General features: G+C 71.7%; 3 protein-coding genes across 3 annotated transcripts in view; 2 read left to right on the top strand and 1 right to left on the bottom strand.

Annotated features, from left to right (window-relative positions):
• Positions 1-64: 64 nt before the first annotated feature.
• Positions 65-661, top strand: AURANDRAFT_13185 (hypothetical protein; the record flags this gene model as incomplete). The annotated part of the gene is made up of 1 exon (XM_009035771.1): positions 65-661. A coding segment is annotated over one exon (597 nt), but the record flags the coding sequence as incomplete, so codon positions are not given.
• A 303-nt stretch (positions 662-964) lies between these two features.
• On the bottom strand, positions 965-1,522 carry AURANDRAFT_61646 (hypothetical protein; the record flags this gene model as incomplete). The annotated part of the gene is made up of 1 exon (XM_009035415.1): positions 965-1,522. The coding sequence occupies one exon, from the start codon at positions 1,520-1,522 to the stop codon at positions 965-967; it is 558 nt and encodes a 185-aa protein (XP_009033663.1).
• A 152-nt stretch (positions 1,523-1,674) lies between these two features.
• AURANDRAFT_70830 (hypothetical protein) overlaps positions 1,675-13,693 on the top strand; it is a gene marked incomplete at both ends in the record, with an annotated part of 13,192 nt that continues 1,173 nt past the window's right edge. The window contains 5 exons of the mRNA XM_009035772.1: positions 1,675-3,488; positions 3,617-3,718; positions 4,914-5,355; positions 5,609-9,610; positions 9,648-13,523. Of these exons, the coding sequence (XP_009034020.1) occupies positions 1,675-3,488; positions 3,617-3,718; positions 4,914-5,355; positions 5,609-9,610; positions 9,648-13,523 (10,236 nt within the window). The remainder of the gene's footprint in view (positions 3,489-3,616; positions 3,719-4,913; positions 5,356-5,608; positions 9,611-9,647; positions 13,524-13,693) is intronic.

Here is a 13,693-nt window from a genome sequence, read left to right as displayed (position 1 = left end):
TAAGTGAAACATGGACGCGGCGTCGATCGACGCCGACGCGATGCGCGTGATCCTTGCGCATTTCAACGTGGATGTAAACGACGAAGCAGGCCATGGACAGACGCTCCTACACACGTTCGCCCAACCTGGGAACACCTCCATGGTTGCGGCGCTACTCGCTGCGGGAAGCGTGGATCAAGCAGAAGACAGAGACGGTGACTTCGCTCTCCACTGTGCGGCTGAAGGGGGGCACGTCGAGGTCGCGCGCCTATTGGTCAACGCGGGCGGAGATTTAAACGTTTGTAACGGGCACGACAGCACGCCGCTCCACCGCGCGGCTTATGAAGGGCACGTGGAAGTGGCGCGTTTACTCATATCTGCTGGCGCAAATACCAGTAGCCAGGATGATTATGGTGATACGCCCCTCCATGATGCGGCTCGCCATAAGCACGGGGCGGGAATTGCACGTCTTTTGCTCGATGCAGGCTGCCAGGTCGACGTGGAAAGCGGAGACGAAGAGCAGCCGCTGCATATCGCAGCGCGGGTGAATGCCGATGAAACGATCAGATGCCTCCTTGCCTTTGGCGCCGACGCGAATGCCGCCAGTGGCTCTTACGGGACGCCGCTCCGCTTGGCTTTGGAGTACCATGGCGAACGTCGCACCGTTGCGGTGCTGCTCGAAGGTGGCGCGACTATTGACATGGAAGAGCTCAGCCTACTCCCACGCGAAAGGAGGCTGTCTGACGGCTGGCGCTACATCGAAAAAGTCAACGCCGCGGGCGGCTACGAGAACCTCGTGCGCACGTACCGCCGCGTGCTCACGGCGCCGCGCGGCTGCCTGACGCGGTACCTGCGGCAGCGCTTCGGCCGCGACGCGCCGCACGACGTCGCCGTGCACGTCCTGGAGTACTGGAAGCCGCCGGGAGGGCCGTAGCATGCGAACTCTGACCGGGGGCTTAAAGATTCCGGAGGTTACACACAGCCCCTAGATCGTCGCGCGCTTGTCCGGCTTGGGCCGCCCGCCGCCGAAGATATACTGGAGCGTCTTCCGCACGCGGCCGGGCTCGCGCGCGAACTTCTTCCAGCCGCCGGCCGCGCGCACGTCCGCGAGGAGGTTCGCGGCGTCCTCCTTGCCGTGCCGTCGCGCGGTCCACTCCGCGTCCTCGGGGTCGTCGTCGTCGCGCGCGTCCCGTCGCAGGTCGAGGTTCGCGCCGAGTTTCAACAGGCACCGGATGACCTCGAGGCGCCCCGCTCTGGCCGCCCACATCAACGCCGTCAGGCGGTCCTGGGCCTGCGCGTCGATGTCGGCCTTGCCCTCCTTGACGAGCACCTCGACGGCCTCGACGTGGCCCCGCGACGCCGCGGCGCTCAGGGGCAGCCAGCCGAAGCCGTCCTGGATGCCCGTCTTCGCGCCGTGGGCCAGCAGCACGCGGATGACGCCGACCTGGCCCGACCGCGCGGCGCCGACGAGCGCCATGTCGCCGTACTCGTCGGGGACGTTCGGATCGCCCGAGGTGATGGGCAAGCCCCGGCCGCGGCCCATACTGCGGTTCCTCCCGGCCCCCCTACGTTTAGAGACGCGTCAAGCCCATACTGGGCTGCCTCGACGTTTGAGGTCCTGCAACTTCTGGATGTGGTCAAAGATGAAGTGGTCGAAGCCGTCGCTGAATCAAAGTGGCACAAAAGGCTCTCCTCATGGAGGACTCGGACGATTCGAGCGCCCACGAGAGCGACTTCTCCGTCGAGAGCGATGATGACGACATCCCAACGGACCAGCCGCGATCGATAGAAGCCCTCGACGGCGGCGCCGTCGCGGCGCTCGCGGCGCTCGACGACGACGGCCTCGCCGAGCAGGTCTGGGACTGCTACGACGGCCTGGCCCTCGCGGCGAGCGGCGGCGGCGCGGCGGCGGCGGCCGTCGCGGCGCGGGTCCGCGGCGCGCTGTCGGCGCGCGAGCGCGTGCTCGTCGTGCGGACGGCCGTCGCGCGCTGCGACGACGGCGCATCGTGGCGGTGGCTCGCGGCGGAGGCGCGCGACGCGCTGGCGCGCGTCGCGCCGGAGCGCCTCGGGTCCGTCGCGCCGAGCTGCGCCGCCGCGCTCTGGCGGAGCGCCGTCGACGACTGGGTCGCCGTGCGCGAGCGCGAGCTCCGGGGGCGGCCCGGGGGCGGCCTCGGCCTCGAGCCCGCCGCCGCCGCGGACGCGATCCTCGCCGTCGCGGAGCTCGCGGCGTCGAACGAGGACCCGCGCTGCCGCGCCCTCGCCGTGCGGCTCGCGCTGCTCCTCGCGCGCTGGGACGGCCTGCCGGCGTCGCTGCCGCCGCGGCGCCTCGCGGCGCTCTGCGCGGCCGCGGGCTTCGACGTCGCCGCGGCCGTCGGCGCCGCGTGCGGCCGCCTGCGCGCGCGGCGCGTGCGGCGCGCGGCGCGCCAGCGGTCGGCCTTCCGGCGCCGGAAGCGGGCCCACGCCGAGCGCGCCGTCGCGCTCGGCGCGCGGCCCGAGGACGTCGGCGGCGGCGACGAGGGCTCGTCGAGCAGCGTCGACTCCGCGAGCAGCGGCAGCGACGATTCGGGCCGCGGCGACAGCGACAGCGACGCCGGCGACCGCGCCGTCGTCGACGGCGACCGGGTTTCGGCGCCGGCGACGGCCGCGGACCTCGGGTGCTCGCGCGACCGCGATTTGCGGTGGAGCGCGGCGGGCGCCGCGCGGCTCCTCGCGCGCCTCGACGCCGCGGGCGACCTGCCCAAGGTCTGGTCCCGCGCGGGCGAGTGGGCGGCCCTCGGGCCCGGCGCCGCGCGGCTCCTGTCGCGGTCCGCGTGCCGCGCGGGCGGCGCAGGCGCGCCCGCGGCGGGCGCGGCGCTCGCGCTGGCGCTGCTGCGGCGCGCGGGCCGGTGCGCCGTGGCGCGCGACGCGGCTCTGGAGCTCCGGTGCGGCCGGCGGCTCCTGCGGGTCGTCGCGGCCTGCGCGGACGAGGCCGCGCGGCGGGCCGCGCGGCCCGCGTTCCGCGCGCTCGTCGAGACGGCGGACGGCGGCGGCCGGCGCCGGCGGCTGCTCGGCGCGCCCTGCCCGGACGGCGCGCGGGGCTGCGTGCTCGACGCGCTCCGCCGCGAGGCCTGCCGCCGCGCGGCGGCCGGCGGCGACGCGGAGACGGACGGCGCCGTCGCGGAGGCGCTCCGCGGGGGGCTCGCCGCGCTCGACCGCGACGTCGGCCGCGGCTACGACGCGCTCCACGCGCGCCTCGACGCGCACCTCGGCTTCCTCGCGCTGGCGCGCGCCGTCGCCGCGGCGCCGGCGCTCCCGGCCGCGCGCGCGGCGCTCGCGGCGGGCTTCGGCGTGCTCGAGCCCGCGGCGACGACGCTGCGGAGCCGGCTCCGCCGGAGCGCCGCGGCGGCGCGCTCGGGCGACGACGCGGCGCCGGAGGCGACGGACGCCGCGCGCGAGACGCCCGCGCCAGGGCAGGACAAGAGAGCGAAATTCCCAACTTCAAAGGCTCCTTTCTCGGCCGTTTTCCACTCGTTTCGGCTGATTTTTGGACGAGCGATCATCTCTCGGAACGGTCTCGAAGCGTGAATGCTTTTCCCGGAACGCGCGCGCGCGGAACACTCACGTTGAAGCGACGTTGAATCTCTCTTGTCCTGCCCAGGCCCGCGCGGCCCGACGACGCGACGCCCGAGGGCCAGCGGTTCCTCCTCCACCTCCTCGCGGAGAACCTCGACTACGTCCTCGACGCGCTCGGCGGGACCACGTAACACGCCTCGACCTAGGCGACGGCCCCGAGACACGCCACACTCAATCTTAGGCGACGTCGCCGAGGCTGTCCCAGCGGCCGCCGGCCGCCTTCTCGAGCGTGACGACGACGACGGCGCCGTCGACGTACCACGTCGAGCAGTCGACGTCGATGGCGCCCGCGAGCGTCGTCACGTCGACGAGGGCCGCGGCGTCCGCCTTGGCCGCGACGCGGAGCGACGTGCGCTTGAGCGCGACGGCGAGGTCGCGCGCGGCCGTGCCCGGGGCCACGGGCACGCGGACCTCGACGTCGCCCTCGGTCTGCGTCCAGCTGTAGGTCGCCTCGGCGTGCTCCGCGTCCATCAGCGCCGCCTCCTCGGCGGCGGCGTCGACCTTCAACAAGTTGTTCTGCCCGCCGCCCGCGCCGAGCTTCTCGTACATGGCGCTGAGCGACGCCATGCCGCCGGGCGACTTGGAGGTCTTCGCGACTTGGGCCGCGCGCGCGACCCAGGCCGCGTCGCTGGAGCAGTCGCCCAGGGTCAGGTCCTGGCGGACCCAGGCGTCGTCGTCGTCGAAGTAGCGGCTCACGTAGCAGTCGCCGCGGAATTGCTGCGACTGCGCGCCGCACGCCGCGGCGAGGCCGATGGCCCGCTCGTTCAGCGGCAGCTGCTTCGCGTGCGACTTCTCGTCGCAGTAGAGGGACACGGCGACGGGCTCGGCCTTGGACGGCACCGTGAGCGCGTAGGTGTCGACGGACACGGCGCCCGCGAGCGACCGGAGCTGCGCCGCGTCGAGGCCGCCGCCGTCGGGCACCTTCTCCGCGATCGTCGCCTGGAGCCCGGCGACGTAGCTCTCCAGCTGCTCCGCGCTCAGCATGTTGTTCGCGAAGCGGTATTTCAGCACCTCGCGCAGGTCGTCGTCCTCGAGGCACGTATTGCGCGCGTGTTTCAGCTCCTCCATGGGCTTCGTGGCGTCGCAGGGGATGCGGATGTAGGCGAACTCGCCGCCGCTCTCGGCGCCCGGGGTGAGGGACGTGGTCACCATTGATGACATGGTTGCGTTGCGCGAAGGGCGGCGGACGGCAGCGCTGGCAGCCAAAAGGGCGATCGAGATCGATTGCTTCGGCTCCGCAGTCCGCACAGATTCGGGTCGGTCTTGCCGTGCAACACCCGTTCATCGTGGGCTGCCCGCTGCTGCGCGCGCGCTGCCCGCAGCCGCGCCGCGACGATGAAGAGCGAGCCCCAGCCGCCGCCGTCGGCGGCGAGCCAGGCCGTGGAGATCGCCTGCAAGAGCGGCGCGCCGGTGCAGACGCGGGCCGAGCGCCCCTGCCCCATCCACCAGGACGTCGTCTTCGCCGGCGGCGGGGGCGGCGACCGCCTCGACAGCATCGTCTTCCGTAACCACTACGTCGCCTCCATCTCGGTCTACCAGCGCCAGCTCGCCGCCGACGGGGCCGGCCCCAAGGCGCCGCGCTGGGTGCCCGTGCTCCGCGACGAGCGGCTGATGGCGCACCCGCACTTCGAGGACGACGCGCAGTCGCAGCGCACGCTCTACACGAGCCGCTTCCTGCCGGCCTTCGACGCGCGCCTCTGCGCCGGCGGCGGCGGCGAGGCCGACGACGGGCCGCCGCCGAGCGACGGCGCGCGCGAGCCCCCGGTGGGCTCGCTCCGCTTCAAGCTCCGCCAGCCGTCCATGATGTGGTCCAGCTGCATGGAGCTCCGCAACCTCCGCACCTACATGTACCAGAGCAAGGCGCCCCTCTCCCGATAAGACACCACGGGTGCGGGGTTTTGCGCGGCGGCACTCTCGTGCGGGAGGCAACTGCAGCCTGGGCACTGTGCTGGGCAAAATCTTGAAGTTGTCATATCCGAAAAATCGTTCCAAGTTGACCATTTCCGCTCTCGGGTAGGAACAGGTTGGGCAGCCCGGTGGTGCGATCCGTCGTGTCGCCCGGCGCCGTCCCATGGTCCTCCGAACCGTCGCCGCCGTCGCGGTCCTGGCCCGGGTCGCCGGCGCCGCCGAGTGCGACCCGTCGGTGTCCATCACCTTCACGACTTCCCAGCGCATCACGTCCAACGCCAACGGCGTCAAGGGCATCAGCGCCGTCGACCTCGACGAGGACGGCGACGTCGACTTCGTGACGGCGTCCTACAGCGGCGACGAGGTTCAGTGGCACAACAACGACGGGTCCTACGTCTTCTCGGACGTCATGGTGTCGAGCGACGAGGACGGGACGTACACCGCGGTGCCCGTGGACCTCGACGGCGACGGCGACCTCGACCTCGTCGCCACGGCCTACATGGACAACCGGCTCGCGTGGTTCGAGAACGACGGCTCCATGGGCTTCTCGCGCCACATCATCTCGAACTCGGAGACGTACTGCATCGGCGGCGTGGCCGCGGACGTCGACGGCGACGGCGACCTCGACGTCGTCAACGCGGGCGCGTCCGGCGGCGACTTCTTCCACTGGTGGGAGAACGACGGCTCCGAGGGCTTCTCCATGCACGTCATCCACTACGACAGCGGCATGGTCGGCTGGGACGTCGCCGCGGCGGACGTCGACGGCGACGGCGACGCGGACGTCGTCGGCTGCGCCTACACCGACAGCTACATCTCCTGGTACGAGAACACGGACGGCGCGGGCACCTTCGCCGAGCACGTCATCGTCTCGAGCGGCTTCGCCAACCCCAGCGCGGCCAACGCCGTCGACGTCGACGGCGACGGCCACGTCGACGTCGTCGCCCTCGCCTACGGCGACAGCAAGGTGTCCTGGTTCGACAACGGCGGGAGCCAGGCCTTCACGGAGCAGGTCATGGCGTCGCCGACCGGCCCCCGGGGGCTCTTCGCGGGCGACATGGACGGCGACGGCGACATGGACGCGCTCGTCATGGAGCGGACGTCGACGCAGGGCTTCCAGAAGTGGGTCGAGAACGCCGGCGGGACCTACACGCTCCACGACATCTACGAGTACACGGGCTTCGACTGCGGCGCGGGCACCATCGGCGCGGACGTCGACGCCGACGGCGACCTCGACGCGGTCAGCGGCCTCAGCTGCGGCGACTACGTCGATTGGCACTCGAACGAGTGCACGCACCTCCCCGAGGCGCCGACGCCCGCGCCGACGCCGTCCGGGCCCGCGCCGACGCCGCGACCGTCGCCCACGCCCACGCCCGCGCCGACGGTCGCGCCGACGCTCCCCGCGCCGACGGTCTCGCCGACGCCCCGGCCGACGACCGCGAGCTGCGACCACGTCATCCAATTCCAGAGCGAGCAGAGCGTCGTCAGCGGCCAGGGCCAGTGCCAGGGCATCTTCGCCGTCGACGCCGACGGCGACGGCGACTTGGACGTCTTCTCCGGCCAGACCTCGGCGAACAAGGTCCTCTTAAACGAGAACGACGGCGCGATGGGGTTCTCCGTCGCCGTCACGCTCGACACGGCGGTGAACGGGGCCTGGACTGTCACCGCCTACGACGTCGACGGCGACGGCGACGTCGACGCGCTCGCCGCGGCGAACACGGGGAACAAGGTCGCCTGGTACGAGAACGACGGGTCCCAGGCCTTCACGACGCACGTCCTGTCGACGGCCCTGACCCAAGCGGTCGACATCTTCGCCGTCGATCTCGACGGCGACGCCGACGTCGACATCGTCACCATGGGCTACGGCGCCAGCGGCAGCGGCAGCGGGAGCAAGATCCAGTGGTACGAGAACGACGGGTCCCTGGGCTTCACGGAGCACACTATCGCCGCCGACTCGTTCGGGGGCAGCGCGATCCACGTCTTCGACGTCGACGACGACGGATCGTTCGACGTCGTCCAGGCGTCGCTCGAGGACCACACGACCGCTTGGTACGTGAACGACGGCGCCGAGGCGTTCACGAAGCAGATCATCAACGTCTGCGCCGGGTCCTGCAAGACGCGCGACGCCTACGCCGTCGACTTCGACGGCGACGGCGACGTCGACGTGCTGACGGCGACGGGCCTCGACGACACGGTCGACTGGTACGAGAACGACGGGGCCGAGTCCTTCACGAAGCACACCCTGGTGGACAAGACGTCGTCGAGCGCCTACGCCATGAAGGCGCGTCCGGCGGACGTCGACGGCGACGGGGACCTCGACGTCCTCGTATCCTGGGCCCTCGGGGATTACGTCACGTGGCACGAGAACGACGGCTCGTTTGGCTTCACGGAGCACTACGTCGGCGCCATGGACTACGCCTCCTTCGTCGAGCCGGTCGACCTGGACCTCGACGGCGACGTCGATTTCCTCGCGTCGGGGAAGAACGCGCAAAAGGTCGTCTGGTACGAGCACGACTGCCTCGCGCCGAGCGCGACGCCAACGACCGCCGCGCCGTCGACGCTCGAGCCCACGCCGTCGCCGACGACGGCCGTACCGACGCCCGCGCCGACGCCGACGCCGACGCCGCTCCCGACGCCCGCGCCGACGACGGCCGCGCCGACGCCCGCGCCGACGCCGACCCCGACGCCGCTCCCGACGCCCCCGACGGCGAGCGCCCAGATGGACTGCACGGCCGACGCCGTCGCGCCGCCGCTCCAGCTGCTGCGGTGCAAGCGGACTTCGACGGACGACAGCTGCACGACCGCGACCAGTAGCACGTCGCCCGACGACGCCATGCTCCGCCTCACGGCGCTCGACATCGAGACCTCGGAGCACGTCAAGGTCTTCGACTACTACCCCGACGGGTTCACCAAGAGCGCGACGGGCTCGATCGTCGCGGGCACGCACGACACGAAGAACGTCAACGCCGTGGCGATGCTGGTCAACGGCACCAAGAGCTACATGCTCGCGGCCGTGGACGACCGCCTCTGCAACATGTCTCCCGAAAGCTGGGGCTACGACCCCGCCGCGGGCAAGACGACGGGCGAAGCGGCCGACGAGGACTCCGCCGAGGCCGCGAACTGCCTCACCGGGCTCGAGACCACGCAGATGCCCGCGTACACGGACTCCGTGTACAAGCCGACCGCCGCGGAAATCGTCGGCACGACGTACTACTACTCCGAAAAGGTCACCACCTACGTGAAGCGCGTGAAGCGCGTCGACTATCTCGTCGACGGCGACCCGGCGACGGCGCCCGACTTCGCGAGCACGCCCGAGGTCCGGATCAAGAGCGCCATCCTCGGAGTGATCTCCGACTTCACCCGGGTCGAGGAGAACGGCGTCGACGACTGGATCATCGACGGCGATGCGAACGGCGTCTACCTGGTCGGCTTGAATGTCGTGGACGGCGAGGCTCGCGTCTTCGTCGGCAAGATCAACAGCGCGACCGAGGAGCTCGGCAGCTACGCCATCGCGCTCATCCCGGAGGCGCGCGTCTTCACGAAGGACTGCGTAGAGTCCGGAATCGCCGAGTGCGACCAACCGATGACCGGGAGCCAGTACTTTGGCGGCGCGTACGCGTACCAAAAGGTCGACGAGAAGCCCCGGCTCTTCTTCTCCGCCAACTACAACAACAACGGCATCGTGGAACTGCTGCTCCCCTTCACCGTCGCCGATACGACGTCGGGCGACAAGTTCAACACGGGCACGGCGCAGTCGGGCCACGAGACCGCGGAGTCGCCCGACGCGCAGCTCGTCTGGCGGGCCGACTCCGCGTCGACGGACTTCAACGACGGCACGTCCTGCTCGCCGTTCTCGGCCTCGTGGCCCGACCTGCTGATGCCGCCGACGGCCGCGCCGACGTCGGCGCCGACGGCCGCGCCCACGGCCGCGCCCACGGCCGCGCCTTCGGCCGCGCCTTCAGCGGCTCCCTCCGCGTCGCCTTCAGTCGGCGCCCACGGCCGCGCCGTCGTCGGCGCCGTCATCGGGTCCCTCCGCGTCGCCTTCGTCGGCGCCGTCGTCGGCGCCGTCGTCGGCGCCTTCAGCGGCTCCGTCGCCGTCGCCAAGCGCTTCCCCGTCCTCTTCGCCGACCCCCGCGCCGACGACGCCCGAGCCGTCGCCCGCGCCGTCGCCCGCGCCGACGCCCCGGCCGACGACGCGCTGCGACTACGTCGTGACCTTCGCCTCGGCGCAGAGCGTCGTCAGCGGCCAGGGCCAGTGCCAGGGCATCTTCGCCGTCGACGCCGACGGCGACGGCGACTTGGACGTCTTCTCCGGCCAGGCCTCGGCGAACAAGGTCCTCCTAAACGAGAACGACGGCGCCATGGGGTTCTCCGTCGCCGCCACGCTCGACACGGCGGCGACCGGGGCCTGGACCGTCACCGCCTACGACGTCGACGGCGACGGCGACGTCGACGCGCTCGCCGCGGCGAACACGGCGAACAAGGTCGCCTGGTACGAGAACGACGGGTCCCAGGCCTTCACGGCGCACGTCCTGTCGACGGCCCTGACCCAAGCGGTCGACATCTTCGCCGTCGATCTCGACGGCGACGCCGACGTCGACATCGTCACCATGGGCTACGGCGCCTACGGCAGCGGCAGCGGCAGCTCGATCGAGTGGTACGAGAACGACGGGTCGCTGGGCTTCACGGAGCACACCGTCGCCGCCGACTCGCTCGGGGGCAGCGCGATCCACGTCTTCGACGTCGACGACGACGGGGACTTTGACGTCGTCCAGGCATCGCTCGAGGACCACACGACCGCTTGGTACGTGAACGACGGCGCCGAGGCGTTCACGAAGCAGATCATCAACGTCTGCTCCGGGTCCTGCAAGACGCGCGACGCCCACGCCGTCGACTTCGACGGCGACGGCGACGTCGACGTGCTGACGGCGACGGGCCTCGACGACACGGTCGACTGGTACGAGAACGACGGGGCCGAGTCCTTCACCAAGCACACCCTGTCGGACAAGTCGTCGTCGAGCGCCTACGCCATGAAGGCGCGTCCGGCGGACGTCGACGGCGACGGTGACCTCGACGTCGTCGCGGCCTGGGCCCTCGGCGACGACGTCACGTGGCACGAGAACGACGGCTCGATGGGTTTCACGGATCACGACGTCGGCGTCCTGGACTACGCGTTCTTCGTCGAGGGCGTCGACCTGGACCTCGACGGCGACGTGGACATTCTCGCTTCGGGGCAATTAGCCGAGGAAGTCGCCTGGTACGAGCACGACTGCCTCGCGCCGAGCCCCGCGCCGACGCCCGCGCCGACGACGCCCGCGCCGACGCTCGCGCCGACGACGTCCGAACCGAGCCTCGCCCCGACGGGCTGCTTCCTGAGCGTCACCGGCATCGGCTCGTCGATGACGTGCGTCTCGGGCGTCGACTGCACGCTGGCCTGGGACTACCAAGGCGACGGCTCGTCGTGCGCGTCGGTGATCACGACCGTCACGAACGCCGACGACGGCAGCGTCATCAACAGCGCGACGCTCGATAACGACGGCTCGCACACGGTCACGATCCCCGGGAGCGCGGCGATCAGCTCGTACGGATTCGCGATCGAATGCGCGGACGCTACGTGCGCTTCGGACAGCGCGACCTTCGCCGTCTCGTACACGTCTCCACCGAGCCGCCAGCCGACGACGAGTTCGCCGACGACGGCCGCGCCGACGACGGCCGCGCCGTCGGCCGCGCCCGCGCCCGCGCCGACCGGGCTCCCGTCGCCCGCGCCCACGGCCAAGCCCACGCCCCGGCCGACGACGCGCTGCGACCACGTCGTGACCTTCGCGTCCGCGCAGACCGTCGTCGACGGCGAGGGCGAGTGCACGGGCATCTTCGCCGTCGACGTCGACGGCGACGGCGACCTCGACGTCTTCACGGGTCACCGCGAGGGCGGGAACCAGGTCCTCCTGAACGAGAACGACGGCGCCATGGCCTTCTCCGTCGCCGCCGTCGTCGACGCGGCGGCGACGACGGTGTGGACCGTCGGCGCCTACGACGTCGACGGCGACGGCGACGTCGACGCGCTCGCGGCCTCGCGGGAGGAGGACGCCGTCTCCTGGTACGCGAACGACGGCTCCCTGGGATTCACGCAGCACGTCCTGACGACGGCCCTCGTCCACGCCAACGACATCTTCGCCGTCGATCTGGACGGCGACGCCGACGTCGATTTCGTCGCCATGGGCTACGGCGCCTACGGCAGCGGCAGCGGCAGCTCGATCGAGTGGTACGAGAACGACGGGTCCCAGGGCTTCACGCAACACACCGTCGCCAGCGACTCGTCCGGGGGCAGCGCGATCCACGTCTTCGACGTCGACGACGACGGGGACTTCGACGTCGTCCAGGCATCGCTCGAGGACCACACGACCGCCTGGTACGTAAACGACGGCGCCGAGGCGTTCACGAAGCAGATCATCAACGTCTGCTCCGGGTCCTGCAAGACGCGCGACGCCTACGCCGTCGACTTCGACGGCGACGGCGACGTCGACGTGCTGACGGCGACGGGCCTCGACGACACGGTCGACTGGTACGAGAACGACGGGGCCGAATCCTTCGCGAAGCGCACGATCGCGACCTCGACGGGCAGCTATGGCATCCGGGCGCGTCCGACGGACGTCGACGGCGACGGCGACCTCGACGTCGTCGCGGCCTGGGCCCTCGGCGACGACGTCACGTGGCACGAGAACGACGGCTCGATGGCCTTCGCGGATCACGACGTCGGCGTCCTGGACTACGCGTTTTGGGTTGAGGGCGTCGACCTGGACCTCGACGGCGACGTGGACATTCTCGCGTCGGCGAGGGCCGCGGAGAAGGTCGCCTGGTACGAGCACGACTGCCACGCGCCGAGCCCCGCGCCGACGCCCGCGCCGACGACGCCCGCGCCGACGCCCGCGCCGACGCCCGCGCCCGTCGTCAACACGACGCCCGAACCGAGCCTCGCGCCGACGACGCCCGCGCCGACGCTCGCGCCGACGACGTCCGAACCGAGCCTCGCCCCGACGGGCTGCTTTTGCCTCATCACCAGCATCGGCTCGTCGATGACGTGCGTCGCGGGCGTCGAGTGCACGCTGACATGGGACTACCGAGGCGACAGCTCGTCGTGCGCGTCGGTGATCACGACCGTCACGAACGCCGACGACGGCAGCGTCATCAATAGCAATACGCTCGAGAACGACGGCTCGCACACGATCACGGTCCCGGGAAGCGCGGCGATCAGCTCGTACGGACTCGCGATCGAATGCGCGGACGCTGCCTGCGCCTCGGACAGCGCGACCTTCGCCGTCTCGTACACGTCTCCGCCGAGCGTCGAGCCGACGACGATTTCGCCGACGACGTCCCTGCCGACCTATCAGCCGAGCGCCACGCCGTCCGTCGAGCCGAGCCCCAAGCCGACGCCCGCTCCGGTCCCGCGCCCGACGCCGTCTCCGACGCCCGAGCCGTCGCCCGAGCCGTCTCCGGAGCCGTCGCCCGAGCCCACGCCGAAGCCGTCCGTGGAGCCGAGCCTCCGTCCGACGCCCCGACCCTCCGTGGAGCCGAGCCCCGCGCCGACGCCCGCGCCGTCGACGGCGCCGACGGGCTGCTTCGTCGCCATCGTCGACGTCGGCACGCTCCTCACGTGCGTCGCGGAGACGGAGTGCGTGCTCTCGTGGGAGTACCGCGGCGACGCGGCGACCTGCGCGGACGTGACGGTGTCCGTCGCGACATCCGACGGCACCGTCGTCGGCGGCGCGACGACGCCCAACGACGAGTCGCACTCCGTCGTCGTCTCCGCGGACGCGGAGGTGAACACCTACACGATGACGCTCGCCTGCGCCGACGGGACCTGCGCGTCGGACTCGACGGCCTTCGAGGTGTCCTACAGCCCGCACCCGACGACGAAGCCGACGACGGCGGCGCCGTCGCCCGCGCCGACGCCCGCGCCGACGCTCGCGCCCTCGACGGCGTCGCCGAGCGCGGAGCCGACGCCGCTCTTCGTGTCCGCGCCGCCCAGCGTGCCCCCGACGACGGCGTCGCCGAGCGCCGAACCGTCGCCGCAGCCGTCGCCCGCGCCGACGCCGCGGCCGTCCGCGGCTCCGAGCCCCGCGCCGACGCCCGCGCCCACGCCCCGCCCGAGCCCCGCGCCGATCCCCGCGCCCACCCCCCGCCCGTCGCCCGCGCCGAC

This window comes from Aureococcus anophagefferens (genome assembly GCF_000186865.1).
Source record: "Aureococcus anophagefferens unplaced genomic scaffold AURANscaffold_3, whole genome shotgun sequence".
Classification (NCBI taxonomy): Eukaryota; class Pelagophyceae; order Pelagomonadales; family Pelagomonadaceae; genus Aureococcus; species Aureococcus anophagefferens.
This window is presented reverse-complemented; position numbering and strand designations above follow the sequence as displayed.